Source organism: Cariama cristata, unplaced genomic scaffold (assembly GCF_000690535.1).
Source record: "Cariama cristata isolate BGI_N322 unplaced genomic scaffold, ASM69053v1 scaffold3911, whole genome shotgun sequence".
In the NCBI taxonomy this organism is placed as follows: Eukaryota; Metazoa; Chordata; class Aves; order Cariamiformes; family Cariamidae; genus Cariama; species Cariama cristata.
Window position 1 is genome coordinate 1 of NW_009599647.1, and position 24,669 is coordinate 24,669.

The 24,669-nt window shown below is 38.4% G+C and overlaps 2 protein-coding genes across 2 annotated transcripts; one reads left to right on the plus strand and one right to left on the minus strand.

The window, feature by feature from the left end:
- Nucleotides 1-825: 825 nt before the first annotated feature.
- TIPIN (TIMELESS interacting protein) lies at nucleotides 826-7,783 on the plus strand. Its single transcript, XM_009709748.1, has 7 exons — nucleotides 826-958; nucleotides 2,349-2,436; nucleotides 3,395-3,470; nucleotides 4,445-4,567; nucleotides 5,134-5,197; nucleotides 7,053-7,250; nucleotides 7,626-7,783. The coding sequence occupies exons 1-7, from the start codon at nucleotides 826-828 to the stop codon at nucleotides 7,781-7,783; spliced, it is 840 nt and encodes a 279-aa protein (XP_009708050.1).
- Nucleotides 7,784-9,090: 1,307 nt separating this feature from the next.
- Nucleotides 9,091-24,239, minus strand: DIS3L (DIS3 like exosome 3'-5' exoribonuclease). Its single transcript, XM_009709749.1, has 16 exons — nucleotides 24,094-24,239; nucleotides 23,174-23,302; nucleotides 22,384-22,519; nucleotides 21,185-21,361; nucleotides 20,213-20,291; nucleotides 19,068-19,250; nucleotides 17,874-18,043; nucleotides 16,912-17,073; nucleotides 15,964-16,211; nucleotides 14,989-15,081; nucleotides 12,930-13,463; nucleotides 11,932-12,086; nucleotides 11,649-11,827; nucleotides 11,136-11,281; nucleotides 9,478-9,652; nucleotides 9,091-9,402 (listed from the first exon to the last, which is right to left on the minus strand). The coding sequence occupies exons 1-16, from the start codon at nucleotides 24,135-24,137 to the stop codon at nucleotides 9,091-9,093; spliced, it is 2,922 nt and encodes a 973-aa protein (XP_009708051.1). The 5' UTR covers nucleotides 24,138-24,239.
- Nucleotides 24,240-24,669: the final 430 nt, after the last annotated feature.

Sequence of the window (24,669 nt, forward strand, 5' to 3'; positions counted from 1 at the left end):
TGAGAAGCCCTCCTCGCCCCGCTTCCCGCCGGTGGGAGGGGGAGGGCCCCCCTCTCAGTGCCAGCACGCCCCGGGGCTGCTCTCGCGGTGTGAGGGGAGCGGGGCCTCCGTGGGTTTAGTGCTGGAGGTCTGGCCCTGGAGACCCTAGCGAGCTCCGTTACTGCCCTCCTGCGACTCCCTCAGCCTCCGTGAGAGTTTTGTAGCTGCTTGGGGTGGCCTCTTGTTACTAAAATCGTCTGAGAAACAACTTTCCCTCAAAAAAGAGCTGTTCCTGAAGCCTTGGGAACGCAGCCGTGGTGAGACCGGGTCATCCTAAACCCGCTTGTGCTGATGTGCTAAAGTTTCTGGAATTAGCTTCACTTAAAAGAGCCGGAAAAGGGGAATCCTGCTCCGGACTGCGTTTCTAAGTGAGTACGGTGTAAATCAGAGGAGTTACCACCCCAGCCCCCCGTAGTCTTTGATTGTCACGGACGTGAGTGGGGACCAGCTGCCTTGGTGAGTGCTTTGGTTAAAAATCCACTCCTTTTGTTATTCCCGTGACCCGTACCTGCCACTCCCAAGTAACTTTGACGAGTTGAAACATGGCAAACCCTGATTGTATTTGGCCTAGCGAGGCTGGGTTGTGTCATCCGTCTGTATGATGTCTGCTGCTTCATTCATATGATCCTGGTTTTTCTGGTTGGCAAATTTTTTCTGGAAAAGCTGTAGACATACTGTATGTAACTGATGTTTATCTGCTTCTGTGACAGCCTTTTCTTCTCACTGCTTCTCTTTAAATGATTTTGGTATTTCCTGCAGGAGGGAAAAAAAAGCTCATCTGTGGCAATGATAGATCCTTTAGAGAACAACTTGTTTGATCTTCCCGATTATGAGAATACAGAAGACGAAACGTTCCCGCCTCTTCCACCTCCTGCCTCTCCAGGAAAAGACGATGTTGAATGGACTCAAGCTAATGGAGGTGAACACTGGTGACCCCTAAAGATCCCATTTTGCAGTATAGACAATGAAGTGCTGTGAAATCAACATTATTGGTGGTGTAGTTCACTACCTTGAGTTTACTGCGTAAAAATGGTCTTGTGTAGATAAGAAAGCAATCTGTAAATTTAAATTGTTATTGATTCTATGCTTCCGAGCTTGTGGGAAAAGTTTATTTTTCTAGATTCCATGAAAATATGTGCACAAATGACTCTATAAAATTCAAGCTCTTCTGACAAAATGTTGGTGAAGATACAGTGGTGATCTATAGTTACCCTTTATGACTTGGATTTCAGAAGAGATACGAGTGTTGAATGTATTCCATGGAGATGTTGGTAGATTTTGTAGAGCATATAACCTAGGAAAAATCCAAGACACTTCAGGACAGTAAAACTTAATTATTTTTATTTGAAAAGATCTTACTGTGTACTGAACAAGCTAATAAAAAGTATAGAGATTTTATTTTAGCTATTGTTTACTTCTACTCATATTTGCCTGTAGTGTTAACATACGTTTTTCCTTGATCCCTGCTCTGTCTGATCACTAGAAAACAGGATTTTGGATAGATTTAATTCCTTTTTATGTGAAAAGGAGAACTTCTGAATTGCTGATGTTCAAAGTAACAAAAAGTAAACCAAGAAATCAGTATCATAACTAATTGCTAGCTCTGAGATGAGATGGGCAGTGGTGCCTTGTCTGTTGCAGTCAAATAATATATACTGGCCCTAACCAAAAAGTATATGGACTTTGGTTTTTAAGACAGGTTGGTTGTGGTCACACAACACCTTTTTCTCTGTTTTTTGAAGGCGATGCTGGTGGTTTGGGTCTGTCTTTCAGATCTGTCAGTGGAAGTTTTGGGACACACCTATCAATTTATGTTTATTGATAATTTGAGTTTCTTCTTCCTTTTAGAAGCAGCATCTATTCTAAATACATTTCTTATCAGAAATAGGACATAAAAGTTCTAAAATGAGGAAATTTCCCTTTCAATGAACCTACTTTGCTAGAAAAGTTGATTCTTCCATATATTTTGAAGAGACGGATTTATTTCCAATCTGTCTTGTAGGAGAAGCAAAGTGAAATATGCAGACGTTTGTTTGGAGTACTATACCTGCAGTGGAATACTTGTGATGCCGCTTTTTTGATAGGGCAGAAACTTAAAACTAGATGATGCAATTCTAGTTGACGTCAATTGCACTGTATACTTAAAGTATGTTATTTTCTTTATTGGAACCAGATGGAAACCAGCAGTCTCAAACAAAGGATTCTTAAAACTACATGATGCAATCATGTAGTTGACGTCATTTGCATTATATAGTTGACGTCAATTGCATTATATACTTAAAGTATGTTATTTTCTTTATTGGAACCAGATGGAAACCAGCAGTCTCAAACAAAGGATTCTGCTGTAGCTACATGGAAAGCAATTAAAAGACCAATGCCTAAACTAGATGCCCAGAGGTAATTTTCTACGGAGTATTTCATTCTGTGATGAATTTGGTCTATGGCTGTGGGAGAATGATTAAGGTTACTGTGATCCCTGCTTGGTCATAGCCAAGTCAAAGATCAAGAGTTTCGAAGATGAAAGTGCCTCTTGCATGCTGTGTATCAAGCTCTTTATGCCGTGCCTACCTGTATAACGCTATTACTAGTCTAACTTTCTTGAAGTCTCCTTGGGACTCAGTACATGACTAATACTTTATTAAGAGATATTTATTATTTGTACGTAGGACTCTTCCAGCTGGATCTCCTTCATTTTGCTTCAGATACAGTACTGTAGATTTCTTTAATTAAATAAGGTCTGCTTCCAAATAGAACCTCAATATAATGGTGACTGTAAGGCACTACCTCAAGTACACTTACACCTGACTTATGTACAAACTGGATAAACTCTGTGTAAAGATAAAGGATTTTAGTATTTTCTTTGCTATTATTACTAAAACTGGTGTAAGTTCTTTATAAGCAATGGAAAGAATCTGAGCTTTCAGTTTCTTCCATTTTGAATACACTGATGAAGTTAGTCCATGATACCACAGGTGGATGCTCCGGTCACACATCTAACTAGTTCTGCTTGGCCAATATAGATACTAGAACTGACCATTCAATTTTCTTTCCATGTAATCAAAAGCAAAAAGCTCCTTGGACTAGGAATATATGTATGGTGAATTTTTTTTTAAAAAAAAAAAAGTCTTGGGTCTTGCAGCAGTCTTTTTTCTATTTTGTGCATTTTCTTAATGACTTCTGATTCTCTATATCTTTCAAATAGAGCTCTGTAGCTTTAGGCTCTTAAAAGGAATGTGAGGAGTTTTTGTTTTGTGTGCTGGGAGGTTTTTTGTGTCTGTGGGTTTTTTTGTTGTTTTTGTTAATTAGAAGAAGAAAGTATGGGTTTTAAATAACTTCACCAATTTCCTATTGCCAGGTTAATTTCAGAAAGAGGACTTCCAGCCCTAAGACACATGTTTGACAACGTAAAGTTCAAGGGTAAAGGGCATGAGGTAAGACATAGTGAGCTTTTGTTTTGTTTCCTGGGAGGTTAATCTAGATTTGATAGATTGCTGCCCATCTGCTATGGGGAGAGTTGATATTATACTCTGGTTAGCCAGCTTTCTAGCAGTATTTGAATGTACCCTGATGGGGTTTGTAGCTGCAAATTTAAAAACAAAACAAACAAACATGAATGTTTTAACAAAATCCATGTTTTGATCTTAAAACTATTTTCTTCTACTCCAAAACGAGAATATCAAGTCTGTGACTCTTTTGTATTGTCCATAGAAAGAGGTTTTTGAAATAGGAGCAGACTAACAAGACTGTCTGCTATGCCTGGAATGCCTTTACCATCTCATTTCCTGATCAGTTTCCTCTGTTAGTGAAAATATCCTGGCTGTTGTGACACCTCTATCCCAAAGTTTTTGATGTTGAATAAAGTGTGACATACCATTTAAGCAAAGAGAAAGCCGTATTTTTCTCTACAAACTGTCTCATTGTCTTGGATACACCAAAACATACAAAGCTTATCTTTCTTTAAATGCCATTAGACTATTGGCACACTTCCAAGGATGCCTGTTTACGGAGAACATTCATGGTATAAATTTTCTCTTCCCAACTGGAGGCACAAAGAAACTAGGCAGTACTGCTGATCTGAGCAAAAATCTTCACTAGATAAGGTTATTCAGCTGTACATTTTTCTGTCTGTGCCCCTGTGGACAGGGGTTCAGACCTAGGTTGCTCAAGGGCCTGTCGGATGTTTTACAGTATATGCAGTATATGCAAATGCTCTTCCTGAACTCAGATCGGTATTCTTCTCATAGCTTGAAATTGCACTTACAGACTTGATTGTGGCAGGAAAGGTTACCCATGCTTTCAAGCTGCAGATGCATAATGTTTTCAGAAATGTTCCTGTCCCATTTCCCTCTGTAGTCTACTGACTTAGTCAACTTTTAGTAGCTGGATGTCTTCCTTTATTCTCTAGGCAGAGGACCTGAAGACGCTCATACGACATATGGAACACTGGGCTCACAGACTGTTTCCAAAATTGCAGTTTGAGGATTTTATTGACAAAGTAGAGTCTCTGGGAAACAAAAAGGAAGTTCAGGTATGTATTGCTCCTGTCAGTTTCTCTTCATGCAGTACTGGATAGTCTAAGAGGTAGGTTTAGGAGAGCAATTATGCAACAAAATAAGATGTAAGTTGTGCATACTGCTAAGGAGTAAAATGTTATTTAAATTAATTTCTCTTTTTAAAATAGCTCCTTCCAGTATTGTAAGTTTACATTTAGATACAACCTTTCTTTATTTGAATTAGTACTTCAGAGAATCGGCTTCAACTTTTTGAGGACATCTTTAACTAAAATAATTAGCTTAAGAGTGCTGGAACTGGTTGGTTTTGGGGGTTTTGTTTGTTTTTTGCAGGTTCAAACCTTAAAAGAAGACTTCTGAAGAATGCTGCTTCATCTGGCTAGGTAGTAGATGAAGGACTGGGAAAACGATCCACAGCATTAAAAGTTGTGCGTCAAACAGACATGTAGTGAAAGGAATATTATTTTTTTTTTCTGAGTAATAAAGTGTAACGAGAAATTGGGAGTAGTATTAAAAACAGCAATGTTGCACAAAAGATTTTTCTTACAGATGAAATACCAGAATTTTGATCTCTCATTTGCAGACCTGCCTAAAGCGGATTAGACTTGATCTTCCTATTTTACATGAAGATTTTGCAAGTAATAAAGGTATGCTCATTATGCTGTCTGTTCAGTTACTTCTGTGTCTGTTACTTCCCCTCCTACTGACCAGAAATTAATGATCATGATACGTTTTCCTAATGTAGAAGAAATTGTTGAGTGATCATCTATTTTAAAGCCAAGCTCTGTGAGACTTATGATTACAAAACTGAACTGGTACTCAGACTAAAATGCTACATATACGTACAAAAAGAAATTAAATTGCCTGGGATGCTGAAAGGAAATGGAAAATGGCTATTATTACCAGCATTGTTAGAAATAGTCTTCAAAGTAACCCCCAAAACTGCAATCACCAAGTGAACATACTGGTTCGTATTGTACTTTTATAAGCGTACAGTCTGAAGAGCTCTTGGATGTTATTAATGCAGAAATCAGAGGCTCGTTATACCGTTTCTACTACAAGCTGTTACAGTGCAGCCAGGGTGTAGTGTCCTTTATAGGGAAAGTACTTACTAATGCTTGTGGGCACCATTATGTCTGTCAGTCAGTCTCGGCACATAGCTACTATTGAGTATTTCTTCCAATATCAAAATCCAGCCACTTAACAAGTAGATAATTCAAGAGTCTCTTCCAATCAGATAATATTTTTAGACTAGAAGTAAACAAATTTTTTTATAAAAAGAGGGAGCAAAGTTCACCTGGTAGCTTGAAAGTAACTTTATTAGCAGAAATTGGTGAATTTCATTGTTGTTCCAGAGGTCCTTTGCAGGTGTTCACACTTTCCCTGTATCTCTTGAAACCCTTACCTACACATTGTCCAGTTTGTCTCCACGTGAACCTCGGCTTCCAGAGAAGCCAGGGCTTGGGAATGGTGTTAACCAGTGGTAAAACCTTGCCTCACCTCTGGGGACGACCTTTGGGCAGTTAGGGACATGTGGCTGTCTTCATCGTTGGCTGCATTTGCTAGAAATGGAATGCAACCGTAAGCAGCCACAAACAGTAAAGCAAATGGTTCCTGCCGACAGTGTCTGTAGAGTTATCAGATTTTTCTGTGCGATGGTTCCATACACTTGTATTTAAATGCAGTGCTGATCTGTTCTTGAACCGTGTTAGCGAGTGTACTGCTACAACTAGTCAGTCTTCAGTTGAAAAACTCACATAGGTGTCTTAAGTTTTGAAATAAAGACTCAAACTAGAGTATTGTATTAAAACCCAAACCCTTGTTGTCAGCTAACTTCTCTATTCACAGGCTTAAAGTGGTGCAGAGGCACAAGCACACTTGGCCTTAGGCATTCTTGAAAGAGTGCTCTGCTGCTCTGTTGGTGGGTGAAGTTTGTCTAACGAAGTTGGACTGCCTCCATTTTACATATTTTAATGTTGGCAAATGAGTAAATATTCCTTAATAGTAGCACACTGAATTCAAACCCGACTATTCAGTGTCTATGTTCAAACCTCTGTCTGATTCCCATAACTAGTCCTGCCACTTCCCGAAGGACAGCATCGTATTAGTAGGGGTGGGAAGAAAATGATCTGGCCTTTCAGTAAGGATGGTCTGATTTTACTGTCTTTTTTTAACCTTCCAGCACAGCTCCTGATTGCTAACTTAGTACACAGAGCTATGCCTCTAAATTTGGACATTTATTATTGTGGTGTGTTGGGGATCTCTGATAAGCATTTGTATGCTTTGAATATCAGGTATGTGGACCTGGGCAGAAAATTGCCCATTAAAACTAAATTACGGCATGATCTTCAGCTGTCAATACAACTTTAAAATGTAGAGCATAGAGATGCTTTTAAAATGTTCTCTTGGCAGATACTTAGCAGTAGATCTCTCTGAGCTGAAAGTGTTGATTTCTGCCCCTCTTCCTCCTCCTACACCCCCTCCCCTCCCATTTTGAACCAGATGGTGGAGGGGAAAGCAATGGACTGGATACAGCCACTGAGGATGTATGTTCCTGCTCTGGAAATGCAAAAGAACTCAATTCTGTGTCTGGGACAACTCTGACGGAAGAGCAACAACAGCGAATCAAGAAGAACAGGCAGTTGGCCTTGGAACGTAGGCAAGCAAAGATGCAGTGTAGCAGCCAGTTGCAACACAATGGTAACTAACCCTGTAACTCTGAAGTGTTAATGTTAAGGTCGGTAGCCTGAGCAGCTTGTACAGCTGAGCTGCTGAGTCTGTTTGAAGGAAACAGTAGTGATTGCTTTTCTAGAAAGTAGCAAACTCTGTAAGTCTCCAATTTAAACTGTGTTCCTGTAGCTAGACTTGCCCAAAGCTGAGTCAGAACTACTCTCCCTAGTTGTCCTGCCAAGTTGTGATAGCTTTGTCTTTGATGAAATGAAACTCATCTTGCTGGTCGTCTCTGGAGTTAGCTTTCCTGCAGACTGCGATTCTGGTGATGGAAACTGCAGTTAAACACAGCAAGAGTGTTTCCTCATGGTAGGAAATTGTTTGGTTTTGTTTGTTTTTCAGCAGAGCTCTCCACTAGTTGCTTGGAAGAGGAGTTTCATACCCCAGTTGCTCAGGATCCCACTGGCCATATCGAAGACACTGAAGTTACCGCAACCAGGGTTGCTGTTACAGAAGCTGACGCTGGGGATAGAGAGTTGGAATGTGCTAGTGAAAAGCAGTAACTGCTCCCCAGGCTTTGAATGACTTTCTTGGCTGAAAGACTCCAATGTTCTAAGTACTGTCTTTAGACTGAAACGTTGCTGGCTGTTTGCACTCTGACTCCAGAAGCTTCATGGAAGCCTTCACTGCTACATCCGTTAGAGTTGGACAGAACTCTTCTCTCGAAACTGCAGATGCACAAGCTGTACACCAGAAAACAGAACAAAGTTCAATCTGCATTTGAGACATCTTTTCCACTTCCCCCAAGCTGCTTTAGGAAATGTTAATGAGTTTTTTTACCTACTTTGAATTTTGTTTACAATTGATGTGAAACTAAATTAACTGGGATATTGACAGGTGAAGTTTCTATTAAAGTTGTGTTGGTTTGATATTTTTTTTTTTTTAATTAAGAGAGGGTATATATAATATATATAATCCAGCTGTCCTGGATTTTTTAACTTCTTATCAAGTACCTGCATCTTTTTCTTATAAAATGGAGGCTATTAAATTTCAGAAGTCAAACCTGAAGTTCTTGTACAAGGCTGTGATGACTCCAGGCCCTCTGAGCTTCCCCCTCCCTTGTGCTAGTCAGACAAGTACATCCTCCGACGGTAACAGGCTTTGGCCAGATCAGTTACTGATTCTGTTCTCTGCCTTGAGGCTCTGTTTCATCCTCTTCTTACACAATAGCTTTTCCCTTTTGTGGCATGAACAAGAATCACTATAAAGGTGAAGCCCTGAGCCTCTCCCTCTGCCCTCTCCAGTAGCCTAGGGTAGGCTGCTGCTCACAACAGAAACCAAATTTCTAGAAACTGAATTCAGACAAGAGCAGCACTTAGAGCAGATGAAGGAAGTTCATGTCAACAGATGCTATTTTATGCCAGATGTGCAGCTGGGGGATTTCAATAAACAAAATTCTGTATTCTAGATTAGTGTGAAGGAGTTTGTTTTTTATATCCTTGTAGCTATGAGTTAAGCTCACTATACTATAGCGGAAGATAGCTAAAGGCTGTAGGAAATAGGTTCTAAGAACTTAATTTATGGACAATATGGGAAAGTAATTTTTTGAATGATGGTTAAAAGAATTCACCACACTGTCTTTAGTCTGGAAGATGAGATTTATCATATATAAAATCTTAAAAACTCATACATGTTCATAATCAGATAAAAATAATTCTTCTTTAAAATAGACATTTTGTTTCTTATGAAAAGGACTCTTGAATATTTAAATAGACTTTTTTTAAAAAAAAAAAAAAACCCAAACCTAACCTTAATCCTACAAAACGAATCAGAGCAGAATATCCACAAGCAGATGTTGGTAGGTTATAGTTCAAGTTCTAATGTCAGCTGAAACATCTAATAGTGCCAAATCCCTGATCTCCTCCAGCAGCTGGTACAAGCTGGCTCCCTGCGTCTGGCAGTACTCCTGATAGTCTTCATCAATTACTTCAACTTTAGTTTTCTCTTGGGCACGCTGGGCTGCTTCTGCAGACTGACTGACTGCTTTTACCAAGTTGGATTTCACCACCTGAACATTCTGCTGGGAAATCTCTGTGTCTGAAGCCTGGTACTGTGCATTCCTGATTATTTCAAGCTTGATCGTGTCGGCATGGCAGCGGGAAGTCTGCACAAGGATTTTCACCTTAAAAGCAATGTAAAAATTATTTGATTTCTGATGGTGCTATTTCCTTTTATTTCCTTCAGATTAAATACTCACTGTAATATGATCGAAAAGGCTTAGTGTAACTGATTCTCCTGTAGTTGTTGTAGAAGTAATTTTATTCTGAAAGCGATGAAGTGATCCAGGCTTCCACTCGCAGCTCCTGTCCCCTTGACAAGAGATGACTAAGCCTTCTTTGTTTTTCATATATGCGGCACCTTTGATTCCGTATCTACAAAACAGATGAGCAGACAGAAGCTGTCCTAACAACTTTCAGCCTTATCAGTTCTCTGAATTTTGAAACCCAACAGAAGGCTAGCTAGAAGTATATAAAAGTAACATAAAGGGGCAAAAGCTGTAGCCTGATCATCCTGCTTCAGGGACACCAATGTGCATTGTCAACGAAACCCCTGGAGTGTAGGAAAACAGCGTGAAAACAGTGACTGAACTGTTTTGAAAGCAGCAAAGCGAAAGTAATATTGTATGTGTTGGGTGGAGCCTGGAACGGCCTGATAAGCAGCATTACAGGTTATTCCAGACAGCACAGCATGGAAACAGTTCTCCAGGAAAAAAAGTTACTTAAAGACCAGGAGCGTATTTGCACAGGATTCTCTGGAAGGAAGCCATTCTTGGTTGGGTAGGTTCTGGCTCTTCAGCTGCGCACCCAAGCCAAGCCATCTGGAATGCTGGAGATGGCAGGCCTGCATCAAGCTGGTTTATATCCAAGCTCAGCCTGTGGCCAGGATCAAGCAGCTCCTGGCTGTATCCATGGAAGTCCAGGGTATTCACATAATGTTTGCTTTACCTAACATCCCTATAGAACATTTTTTGAGGTTTTGTTTAAAGGAGAGTTCTTATGCCTGCATTTCTCGTACCTGTTAGCTAGCCAGGTAGACAGTGCAGCTACCAGTAATGCGCAAACACGAAGAGCGTTAACTAATCCAAAATGTCCAGAGCCAGTAAGGGAAAGGAAAGGTAGTTCTCTTCCCCCCAGCTTGAAGAGCTGGCCAAGTCTTATGATAGGTAGGGCTCTGCAGTGATGAGTGCTGCTGCCTATCATTCACTAGCCAATTTATAACATAAGCAGAACACATTCAGTATACTTTAAAATACAGATTTAAACGCTCAGAAATTAAAACATAACGTTAGCTCCATGCAAAGAGTTGCTTTCCACTTGCATAAATCAGAGGCTGAGCTGAGATACAGGCACTTACAGGAGCCTAACTGCCATAAACAGCATCATGTAAAGATTTCTTCTACACTTCCCTGCTGCCTACGAGGAGTAGCTGTTCCAAAGCATAAACAGTGGTCTGTAGTGAAGGAAGAGCGCACTGAGGAATGTGATTTGGAAAATTGCTTTCCATGTTGGTTTTTGGGTTTGGTTGGGTTTTTTTTCTTCAAAAGTGTGGGGGCGAATATTCCAGTCATTGTTCTGCCCTAGCAGCTGCTTGGGCAAAAAACGTCCTTTTCATGTTTTGAAATAAATACACACTACAGCATAATCTTACCATTTCCTCATAGGAACTGCTTTGCAGAGTCAATGCATAGAAAAGCACTGCTTATGATTTACAACAAAAATCTACAACACAAGTCATCGGCCAACACCAGGCCATGCCATAAACACTTCCTTTCTCAAGGACCAGAGGTGCCCTCACAGCATTCTAGTAACACTGAAGTCTTATTTTTAAGCTCAGTCCAAGCTGTAACCAACTCACCTTGGTACATAAACAAGCACACCGTTTGTTCGAATCGAGTAAATAACACCATCTGCTATGGAGCGCGCATCGGTTTCTGAGGTTTTGTCTTTGAAGTACATACACTGGAAGAGTTCAGTAGACTGCTTCTGAGCACGCTGAGCTGCCTGCAAGCACCCCCCACAAAAAGAGAAGACAAAACCACCTAAATAAATACTTCAATGACCTTGTTTGGCTTTGATTTCCATACTTTATTTTTCCCATTGCTTACTCCCTTACCTGGGAGTAATAGAAATAGAAAAATTATGTCTAAAAGGAAATCCTACATGTAGTACAGGTGAAGTATGACATCACTTTTACTACGACTCTCAGAAGAAAACTGATATTTAAGTAAAAAAACACCAAAGCATTATAAGTAAAAATGGGTGATACTATGTCATCATAGTACCCAAAAGCCGCAGTCAGGCCTGGTATCCCATTCTGTTGGGCAGCATACACACACACACGCAGAGACATGCGCAACGACCACCTTACCCGGTTTCTGTTATTAATGTGCCTGCACAATTCCTGAAGATCCTTATTACTGAATACATAATCCTTAACATCTCCTTTAGTTTCATTCAGAGTTGCTGCCGTCAAGAGCCTGTGGACAACAATATCCGCGTATCTTCTAATTGGAGAAGTGAAATGAGTGTATTTCTCTAAGGCAAGTCCTACAAATAAAGAAGGAAGAGGTGTTAAGCGATCAATCAACTGCCTCTCGCCCAACAGTTCAGAAATAGTAACAGGAATAGCATAAAAAAATGTGACAAGATACCATAATGATGAAACTCTTCCTCAGGACAAGAGCCAGTCGAGAAGTACAAGGCATTAGACATTGCATGAGTGGCCATAGCTCGCAACAGTTTATTTACAATTGGATCCAGTGGGTCATTTGCTTTATCCAGAGATTCGGCCAATGCTTTGTTAGACCTGTCAAAAAAGTGTTCCTTCTGAAGAAAATTATGCTGTCATAATAGCTTGTAGTTAAAAATAGCATACAAAAGTGCATAAAAGTGATTAGTAGTTATTAACATATGAATGACATTAAAGCTTTGAAACACATTTTAATAACAGCTCCACTCTAGAAAAATGTTCCAGGAAAAAAAAAAAACAAAAAACAAACAGTTTTCACCAACAGGCCGGTCTTCTGCAACCTGGAGAACCAAGATGGACTGGAGCAAACCCCTGTTCTGTGCTGTGCAAAACAGATGCTGAGCTGATCCAAAACCTGCTCTGTACAGGAGGGCACCAGTGGGACAAGTTGACATCCAAGTAAAAGGAGGCACTACTGATGCCCTTCACACTCGGTGATGTCCAGAGATTATGCCCCCCAATATGGTGATGCCCACAGCCTTCTCACGTTATCTTGACAAAGTAATTCTGAATTATTTTGAGTCATTTAAAATGACTATATTGCACAGAATTAACTTGATTTAAACAAGTACTTTCTTACGCTACTATTACAGGAAATATGGTGAAAACAAGGCTGGTACAGAGCTTAACCACTACGCAGTGACTGAACAAATTCTTTTTGGCTATGACTAAAATTATTCAGACACTACCATTTTCAGTACAGTCAGCAGAACGCAGGCAGCATCTCCTGTTTAGAACACTATCTCCTGCTCACAGAAAGGGTACGGTAAAATTTTTTTTTTTAAGAATTGCTATGCAGTGTCTATTATTGATACTCAGAACTGTAATGGTTTCTAACAATACCACAGCCAAACAGTTAAATCTTTAATTAAAGCACTTAAGATAAATAATAAAAGATACCGTGTGTCTATTGAGAAACCTTTGGCACTGGCACATTCTTGAAGTTCAGTAAAAAATTCCTGTCGTGGTGGAGGGTGTTGACGCAACAAAGCTTGGTGAGGAAAGTCTTCTGAAATCTTTTTTGCCACCCAGTGGTTGGCAAGAATCATACATTCTGCTACAGTCTCATGCACCTCCAGTGGCTGCTTAGGGATGAGATCATTGATATTATGTTTATCATCCAGTTGCACTCGGATTTCTACCCCTTCTAGTTCCAGAGCACCACAGCTGTCCCGCTTAGCTCTAACGTGTCGTGCTATATCAGTGAGTTTTGATATTGCCCAAACCAGTTCAGCCAACTTCTTCTGTCTAGTTCTTTCATCCAAGTTTTGCAGTTCCAGGATATCACCAACAACACTTGTGTCTCCATCTAATAATCCCTGTGCTGCTTCGTAAACTAGCTTGTATGCAGATCGAATGATGGTTTTGTTGTAGGAGACTCGCAGCATTTCATACGATTCTTTTTCTAGTTCCCACAAGACACTTACAGCATACCTTAAAGATAAGATCACAATTCTATGAATAGTTCTGATTGACTTAAACTCTCATTTCAAGCAAATCCAACTATTCAAAATTTACAAGTTTCATTCGGTTCTTTTTTACTGGAAACACCTTTTCCTTCATGAAACAAACCAGTGCTCAGCAATGCCACTAATTAATGCACTTGCTTTTCAGTCTTGTGTATCACAACTTAATAAATGAGGACCAACTATGTCAGCAGTATTTTCAATCCACTTGTTGAGGCAGAGTACCCCTAAGATATAAGGCCACATCTACTTTAAAGCTCAGCTACACCACAAGAGTTATTTTTATTAATTTTTATTTTATTAGTCAGATGCATCCACAATGAACATATCTGCACCCTGCATATCCTCATGCTAGCCAGCCAACTAACCCTGGACATTGTAATAAAATGGGGTAACGGCACGTTTGAGGAATAAGACAATAGTAATAAACGTGGCCATTCACATGGGTGCACATCCTCCAGACTGAAACCCACGTGAAAAAACAAGTGAAGAACAAAGATGCCTTCACCTTTAGATTGCTGTTTAAATACAAAGCAAATTGCTAAGGGTACGGGTGAACATTATTGGAGGACGAATAGTCATTGTATAATACCCTACTTTGGCTTTTTTATGACTCCCCACTACTTTGCTTACAAATAGTAACAAATAATTCAAAGAACAAGTGCATTAGCAGTTCCTGTGGAATAGGTAACATAAGGTAACATTTTTGAGCACCCACAAAGTGTTCACAGTCTGTGGAAAAAAAAATAAAATAATTATTTTTTCCCCAGCCAAATCAGTGTATCATATGGTGACATGACTGCGAAGGCCAGCCTAAAAGCAGCACTGGGAACCCGTGTCTGGGGTAGAGTTGGGGGAAGCATCGCCCTCACTCTCCCTTTCTTAGCAGCAGTACTTGAGTTATGCCCTGTAACACTGAGTTACAGAGTTGCACATTTAACATTGAGTGTTAACTCCCACTAAAAAAAAAGTCTACATGAAAAATCATTCATGGTGCTCTCTGGAAACCTCAACAGGGCTAATACAGGTAGGAAACCTTGCTTTTGCATCAGAATTATTCTGTCAGTAGTTAATTTCATCCCAGAAAAGAGTCAACAATGATGAAAGATAAATATTACAAGAGCTCTTCTAATAGGGTAATGTGCCAATGACTAATGATTTCAGAAATGCATTTTTCTTGTTTAAAGTCCAATCTTCTCAGCGATTTCATGTCATGGCTTGAATCTTGCATGGATTACATCTATGTTCAGCTGGATCATCCTGCTCAAACAAAATGCTTCGGTGGACATACACATTTTGGCAGGGTAAAGTATTACAAAGCATTCACCCTACCTAACTATGATGGAATGGAAAGGTATTGTTTAATGTACAGTTCTTTCAGCTGAGGATTTAGTAGCAATGCAAAAACATCCAACCGATAAACACAGAGACTGGTAGCGATAATTAAATTACCTGTAAAAACCTCCTTCCTCAGAAATATTACAAAATCTTACCTATCAACTCCACTAAGAAGCGAGCATATGTCAGCACTCAAGACGGAGGGCAGCATGTCGTAACGACGATCTGCTAAATAGTAAGTTGTTGCCCTGAGGAATAAAATACATTTACTGTTCTTCTCACAAGGACTCATTGGTGTGCATCTCCGAAGCAGTTTGTGGTATAAGCATAGCTTCAGCAAAACAAGACACATAGCATGATTTTAAAAGGTTATTCTTACAGAACATAAACATGTGCAGTATCAAGGTCAAATTGTTTAACTATTTGTATAATGCAAGCCTAATTTTGCCTTCCTCGGGATCGTCAACTGCCATTAAGGCCAGAACTAGCGCTGTACAAAATATGCTCAACTAAGAAGAGGTCATTTAACAGTTATACCAAACACCTCTGCAGGTTATACAGTTTACATTTCTTTGCATCCACAAAGAATACATTTCATAAAGTGATTTAGCAGTTTACGTTCAAAACATTGGCAATAAAAAAAAAAAGAATGGAATATTTGGCATATTAAAACACAAGACTGAATATTAAAACATAAGCCTGCCAAATACCTCTGGAATTAAATTGATTCCATTTTGTGGGTGTTCTATGTTCTCTGGGAAGATTCATCCCCCTTGGAACGCAAACAAGCGGTTTGTAAATACTTCAAATCACAAATGTTAAAGTAGACTATAAAGCAAACAGTAGTGACTAAGGGAAGACAAATTTAAATCATAACTTTGTGGAAAAGAGCAATTTCATAGTAAAAGGGTGAAGCAGTAGGTCAGAAAGCAGTTTCTTCCCCAGCAGGCCTATTTTATCCAAATAAAAGCAGAATACCATTAGTTATAGATTGGATTTAATAAGCTGTTTTCATGACAAGAAAGAAGAAAGAATGTTTCCTTCCTGCCAATGTTTCTCAATGTTTCCTTAAGATAGCATCACAAACTTCTAAGATCCATAAATTTTCTAATTTTTAGAACATAATTTACCTTGTTCTGGCCTCAACATCCGTGTAAGAATTTGCTGCCACAAAATGGGTTACATCTGCAATGTGGACACCTAACTCTAGATTCCCATTAGGCAGAGTTCTAACAGAGAGCGCGTCATCCACATCCTCGCAGCCTTTTGGGTCAATGCTGAATATCAAGTGTGTATCTCTCAAGTCGAGACGTTTTTTTTCCTCCTCTGGATTCACTTTCCATGGATCTTTTGAAGAACTCACGGGCATTTCACTCATCTGTACAAAAACATTATTGATGAACATACATTTATATCTTTTCTACAAAAAGAAGGCAAGAAATTAAATTACCTTTTCCTTTTCTACATCATTAATGGTTTTGTGTACTTTTTCATCCTAGACAAATTCTTTCCTTGCATTTTCCAAGTCAGTCTATTACACTTACTTTACAGAAAGTATGAAACAGAATTGAAAAGAACGCTATGCATATTATTAACAACTGATATTATGCAGCTCTAGGAAACATAACTACTGCATATTGGTTTTTTACATTCTTTTTCTTTCAATTAATTGTAGGTATAATCAAAATAGTTATCTATGACAGCTGGTTCCTCTCCTGGTTGAAGTCAAAAGGATTTAAGACAATGATTTCAGTAGGACCAGGCCTTTAGGATCAGTACCATAAAAACATATTAGAGACATTAATATGTCAAAAGCCTAACTCAAATTAGAATTGAGAGTTTGTAATCTTCTCCTCACAGCAAACAGATTATCTGAAAATCACTCTTGATTTGAAAATTCGTGGTATCTACAGAACCACTGATCCAAAAGTAATTCCAGGAAAATAATCTATAAATAGTTCTCAGCTTTCAAAAACCTGTTGGCAACTAAGACATTCAGCTGTAAGAGAGTCCCCCTCTTTGAGAAAGAAGTCCCTGGAAATCAACAGAAAAGAACGTCTCTAATCACAAAGACTAACCTGGATTTCTGAGAAAGGGGCAACACAAATGCTGTTCTCCACCAGAATAGCTGCAGTTTCCCCCTCAAGATCTCCAATCCTTCCTAGAACTCTCACAAAGTGTCCATTTGGATATACAGAAGTTGACTCCCAAGAATCAATACGCACGACAACTCTATACTCCTGCAGCAAGACAATTCTGTTAGAATGCAATCTGCTCCTGAGAAGCAATCAATACAAATACTCCTTCAGGGGCAAACAATGCTATCCAAAGAGACTGGCAGCTCTAAAAACTTTATAGAAAGGAAAAAGAAACCCACAATGAGAAGCACACAAACAAATATGGAGAATCACATTTCTTTCCTGATCAAAGACCTACTTGGGGTCATTATATGGAGAATCTCTATCTTAAAGTATAAAAAATAAAAGCAAAACCAAGACGTATACAAATATTCTTATATCAGAAAACACACAACCGGAATTTATTTCTTGGCTGTGAAGAAGTACTTAACATTTCAAGGTAAAAACAGCCAAGAATGAACAAAACCATGTTTCTTCTTTCTACAGCAATGGCATGCTAACCATCATAATTCGTTATCAATTTGCCAAAAAGCTCTTCTTACTACTTTAATCAGTTATACATAGCCATAGATGCAATAAAGCCACAAGGCCTATTACAATTTATGTACCTAATATGACCTTTAATTTATCAGAAAAAAAACAAAGCAAGTAGTATATAAATGCTCAGGATACCTGGACTGTGGCCAAAATTCAGAATTCAAATAGTCTTTATTACCTGAAGCTGACATGCTTTTGACAGGAATTGAAGACATTCCTTCAAGGCAGAAAATGAACTACTCTCACAGACTTAAGTTTATTAATAGTTTTACCAATGTTTTTGCCAAGGAAAACGCCATTAAAGCATATAATACCTGCACAATTTTGTAGAAACACAGAATACAAAAACACTTCTGTCAAATTACCTGTAATGCTTCAGCTTGCTGGGTACTGATCCGGATTTTGGGAATTCGGTAGTCCCAAGGTGTAACAAGGATTTTCTGAGCATTTCTGCTCTGGGACTGGCTCTCTTCTTTAGAGGGGAAAGAGACCACATAATCCCTCCAGTTCTTTTGAATGATTCCAACAACTTTACCTTTTAATAAGGAACACTTAGCTGTACATTACAGAGTTAAACAGGAACAGGAAAGCAAGCATGTGGGAGGCAGAGAAGATTCATTCCTTTGTAATATGAACTAACGTGCCCACAAATCTGTATTACAATTGCTAACAACATATGGTATGCAGACAACAATACAAGTTTGCTATAAATTACTGTTAATCTGGCACAGCCAGATTTTAATGAGCTTTTATTTATGTGGAGACTAACTCATTGTATAGATTTCTATTGATAAAGTACATAAATTATTCAGACAGATTCCCACTACTACTGAAATGTGGCCAATTCTAGTAAAAAAATACAGAAAATTTTTAACAGCAAAGATCAAAATCAAACAGCATTTTCTTGCAGGAAGAGAGTTAACCTCCTAAAACTTTTAACTCTGACCTCAGCAAACTTTTAAGTACTATTTTCAAATAAGACTCTAAGTTCTCATGGTACACACACAAGCACATCAGAATGTAATGGGAGCTGGGCACTTCTTCACCTAACAAAAATTTTTTTCATCTTGAACGTTATATATCATCAAGGAATTAAAAGGATGCTGTTATCTTTCTGTATCACCAACAGTGAGAGCAGAGGGCTTGAGTGCACACTCTGGTAAATCGGTCTGTATTTGAATGACAGTTCATTTCTTGTAGAGCCGTGAAGAGTGACAGCATGCATTTGGGTAGCAAAGTATTCCAAACTCAATACTTTAGGAAGGTTAACTACAATAATTCAGCTATTTCTGAGAATGAAAATGGAGGGAAACAACAAAAAAAAAATAAAAAAAAAAAAAAAGGAGAGTTTTGCATATAGAAAGAATCTAGCAGCCTTCTTGTTGGGATATGTTAGAATGCTTTAATTTGGGATAATCACTTCAAATTTACTACGGTGCAAAAAGTGTGACAATCACAGAAATCGAGGGAAGGGACTATATAATGAAGAGTACAATGCAGCTTGGACCAAGGAAGTGAGGTAATCTTAACAAGCCATTGTATCAGGCTCTCTACTTTACCTGTAGGCATAGGGTCACCAGTGGTGTCTGCAGGTGCTGCTTTATCCTCAGTCTCATTTTCACAAAGGGCAACAGTCCTTCCTTTCCATTCATGCAAAGGCAGTAACTCAACAGCTACCACATCACCATGGATTGCACGATTTCGAGCTCTGGCCCCATAAATAAGGATGTCACTTTGAAGTTCTAAATTTAAAATAAAAATAAATATAACTATAAACTGCTAAAAAATTCAAATCCTTCCACTAAAAAAAAAGCTGAAATATCAGAAAATGACATTTGCAATATGATTTCTTCCAAAAAGGACTACTGGCAAATAATTAATATTGTAAGAAAATTAACACCTTTTCCTCTTTTTTTTTTTTAAGGAGATAGCAAGCAATTCTGTAAATGAACTCTTGGATAAAAAGCAGCATAGGCTAGGTTGAGTTCATCGTTCTTAGGCAGCAGCTTTAAAAACACACAACACAGTTAAATTGTGGAAACCACTGTCATAAAATTCTGGGCAAGGTCCAGAATAAAACAAGTTTTTAAAAAATGATTAGTATATTGAACATTGGTTTCACTGCAAGGTCTGTCACAGAAACATTTTAAAGTACTTATTAGTGAAAGCTGGGACAATATATCTGCACAAGGATAATGGGCTGTTCCTTCAAAGGTATTTATTACTAACTCATACCAGAAAGACAATACTGGTGTTCCTATCTGATCCAAAAGGCATTTTTCCTATTATGTTCACAATGACCAGCTTTCTAATCCTGCCAACATCTATGCAAACACTTATGTCAGTCAAATGAGTGGTCACCTCAAGTTAGAGCAAAGCACAGAGACAACAATTTGCATCAGTATTCAACTTCAGAAAAGGTCTAGGGAAACGTGTTAGTAGGACAAGAGCCCAAAACACGGGCAAAGCTACTAAAGAAAGTGGAAGGAGGACGTGAAGGGTATTGCTTTCTCATGAGGTCCACCCTCTGGGTTAATCTTCAGCCTCCTTCCTGGTCCATGAAAATAACCTAAGCATTGGAGTATCTTAGCTTTCATCTTGTTTAATAACTCAACAGTTATATGCATATGGCTATGTGGCTTCATGTAAAAAGCACAGACAGCATCAAAAAGGCATTGAGTAAATCCTCCCATTGTCTTTTCACCTGTTTCTTTGCTGCCAAATCCCTGAAGTCGAACAAAAGCTTCCAGTTGTGCTCTATGCTTATTGACATTCAGTGTACCCTAAAAGAAAGTAACCGATAAACAGAATGAAACAGTCACACTTCTAAATAGCCAACCTTAAAGCATAGCATTTTTGTTTTACCACTATTTTTAAATAAGTTAGTAGTTTTTATTGATATGTAGGTTATTTTGAACACAACTGTTCTCTCTATAGGGGGAGAATGTACGATGCAGAGCTTTAAGTACTCACTTCTGGAAAAGAATGGTAAGTTCTTTTAAATGCTCAATTTAATTGTAAAGGTCCTTTTATTCAAAGCACAGGCAGCGTAAGATTACTTTTGCTACCTGCCTTAATATGGAATCTGGAGTTAGTCCTACAAGAAAGAAAAACCTCAGTCTTTCTTTCATATTCTATTCTCACCTTTCTGCTGAAATTCCCACGAAAGGAGCAAATTATTACATCTAATTCTTTAAATTATTTTTGAGAAGGACACTTGTCCACCAACAATCCATATTGAGGCCCTGAACAGCCATAAAACCGTAAATTAATGTCACTGACTGAAACATGTCTCTGCAAATGAAGTACGAAACGCTGCCCTTGTGCAGCATTATTTATCTTTAAGAGTGAGATCTAACCGCTTCATATCACACCTACTTTCTCAATTTACAGGTATATCACATATCAACCCGAAGAAAAATCCATAGCAAATTTAAGATCCTCAATAACAAATTCTCATTTTATCTTCTCCAAGAGAAAAAACCCCCATGTGTTCACAAGATGAAGTAGGGGAAATATTTTGAGAATCCTAATCCCTTCCATCCTCTTACTCTTGCTTTTCTGTTTTCTTTCCCTCTTCCCACTATAGCAATATTTCTTTATCTAATTCAGGCAACTAGAGGGACCAAGCACAAGACTGCATTGTTCTGTGTATGCTCTCTATATAGCAAATTACCTGTATATATCTCCCAGATTTGATGCCAGTCTCCAATACTTCCACAGGTAGGTGCTCAGGATACTCTTTTCCATTGTTTTCTTGGCTTTCACTCTCCCGTTCACGCCGAGCTTGAAGTATAGAGTCAAAGAGTTCATGGGCTGCCTTTAAGTCAGGCCAAAAGTTATCCAAGTAATTCTGTATGCACATATATAAACAAACATGAAAGTATTTAGAGGTCTCTCTTCTTTCAATAATGCATTTGGAAAGCCCATAATGGACAAGAGCTACAGTTATATGCTATACTCTCATATGCTATACTCAAAGAGCACTTCCAAGTGGTAATGATGTGTCTGCTCTGAACACCACAGATTTGTTCCAGATTCAACCTAAATCATTTGCTAAATACAACAAAGGAGGCATGACTGTTAAGACAGCATCCTAGACTAGATATTCACCAATCTACCCCATCCAGGCCACAGACTTCTTGTAAAGTGCCACAGCAGAAAAATTAAACTGGCAACCCACTATTACTTGTACACTTTTCATATGATTTTATACGTTACATTTGATCCACTTTCCATTGTCTCGTAGCAATTAGAAAAACCAAGCATCATCATTTTTATACAGCTTAAGATAAATCTGATTTAAGATAAATAAGATAAATCTGTTTGGTCCTATTTTTACTCAACAATCTTTCACAGCTAAACATAAACCTCCCATCCACACATCCCGCTGAATACAAGTGGCATCAGAGATCAACAACTAAATGAAGAATGAATTCTCATCTCATGCATCACTGTATCCTAAGTAGTCAAGGCTAAAATAAACTGGCAGAATAATGCTGATGGATATTTAGGCTACAGCTGTTTATGCACTGCTTGCACTACAGATTTAGACAGCTGGCTGAGGTAACTGATCATTGTTCATCAATGCCAAAATCTTTAAAACCAAGGAAAATTATGAAAAGGGCTCCTAAGAAAGATGACCTCTACCTTTAGAGCTGCTGTTTTTCTTTTCAGTTCTCTGGTTTGCTCACCGCCACCATATTTTATGACACTCCCAAAACTGACATCTTTGCTTTCTTTGATAAACGAGGACATGAGTTAGCATCATAGTTTTCTTAAATGATTTGCACTATACATTGAGCTTTAATGCACTTGCTTCATCATTTTGATGCAGCATAAAGGAAACCTTCTTCTATTTTTCTGGCATGTTACCTTGAAGGAAATCACGAACACTCCCTCTGTTTCATTTCCGTACTGCCTGATAGCATTTTCATCTTCTGTTACCATAACAACTGGCATCTGACCCAAGCAGTGATTATAATACCAGACTGCCGCATTGTAAATACTCCTAGGAAAGTAAAGTTTGAAATAAGATTTCTGGCATATCTCATTTGCTGCTTGCGAGACATTTGCAGGCTTTGTATAAACGAGATTTTAGTTTAACACACATACTTCTGAGATATATACACGAAGCTACATAAACCTTATGTCTGCAAAAATTTTTATGTGCCATACATAAGCACCAAGAGAACAGAGGAAAATAAAACGTCTTCTCCCCAAGACATCCACTTGTGCCCTAGCTGCAACATAACATATTGTTCCTCTGAGTGAAAGTTTGTACAAAGCAAGCTGGAACTGCCAAGAGCCCAATGCTATGGTGCTTGCAGGCTATCAAACACTACGTATAACAGTCCAATAAGATGTGTGTGATATATTTATTATGCTAAAGCATTCTTTAAAATGGCTGTGCAACTTTAAAATGATCCAGCTTTTTTTTGGCATTATTGCACTTAATTAAGTACATTTTTGTCTATTTTCCTAAGAAAACAATATAGACACTTTCTTAATCACAAAAAGACAACCTGGACTTTCAGTTACTGTGAACTGTTCCAGAGCCAAACAGAGTGAGAGTATGAACTCTTACATACTCAATGCATGCTAATATTCCTAAATACAATGTCACAAAGTTGTCCAGTGTAGTAGTGCATAAGCTAAAACAAACCTGGTCTGCCATTTCTCCATGGATTCTCCCTTCTCTCTCGGCAAATAAGAATGCTGGTGGAACTCATTAGCAAACACAGTACAGTCATGACGGGCGTCCTTTACTAGATTTCGTAACTTGTTGTACTGTCTGGAATATGAAAAAGAGAAATATAGTCTTGTGCTTTCTTTTAATAATGCTATTTTAACTCCAGATGAAAATACAGCTGAAAAACTCACGGAAAAGTACTGTCATGTACAAAGAAATGCATTCATTAAATCACACCATTGATGATAAAACCTAAAACATCATCTGTAAGCAAGCTTTTCTAATTTCCATTATGAATGCTTCTGATTTTTAAACATTTATTTTCCAGTGAGTCCCACAAAACATCATAAGTGTTCAGGAACTTATTTTGTCACTTCTGGGATAAGAGCTATTTCTTCAAAGGCGTTAGTGCTTTAGAAATATAAAAAGACCTTGACAGCAAATTGCGCTCTTATATGCTATGGCAATACATAGGTTAATGTCTGGTAAGGTAAGTACCGCATAATAGCATTAATTACTCCTCAAACACAACTGCTCAGTCTTTAATAGAACAAATCAAAAATATGTCTATAATCTAGTTGTGGCACATGACATATCATTACTGCAAAGTCTCCTTAATTCCTGCCACAAGCCATCTGATTTGTTAATAATGCTACAGGTTTAATATCACTCCCGTCAAGTGAAAACTATGACGGGCACTGATGTCCATGGATCACAAAGGATCACAGTTCCTTCCCTTCTGTAAAATTACATTAAGACACTTGAAAGTCCTAAAACCAAACCAAGTACAGTATATTTGCTGACTTTGGGTTACGGTGCTTAAATATACATTTGACAAAGTTAGTATCTTTATTTCAATCTAAATTAAAAATAAATTATTATAGGATAAGTACCTGCGTCCTTTTTGATGTTGCAGAGCTTGACATGCTGTTTGCATAAAAATAATACCTTTCAGCTCTGGAAACTCGAGAATCTCAAGGTAATCCTGAACAACTTTGCAGTCAGGGACAACATAATGTGTAACATCATCCGATAACAATTTGCCATCTAAAATATAATTCAGAGTTTAAAGGTTCAAACTTTCAGTTGCAATACCGGTTTCTTAAAGATACTTTCAGATGACAGGAAATTAGAGTTGTGCATCCTCAAAAGTATACATCTGTTCTTCTGATGAACAAAATTGTGACTACTATGGTACGATTCTGTGGTACAATCTCTAAAATTTCTGACAGAACCCTTTCGCATCCACTGATGCGAAAATGTAGTGCAAATTCTATCCAAATGAGTGAAAAAGATCCACTTTCATTATGAAAAGGATGTAACTTAAAGACTGGAGGTAACAGTTCTTTTTTCTCTACTTCCATATGAAAAAAGAAACTATACATCTGCCACAGAAAATCTTTTCATGGAATTTTCATAAAGAGTAGGATTATGGGTACTTCTGTTGCACTGCTTCCACAGATCTCTCT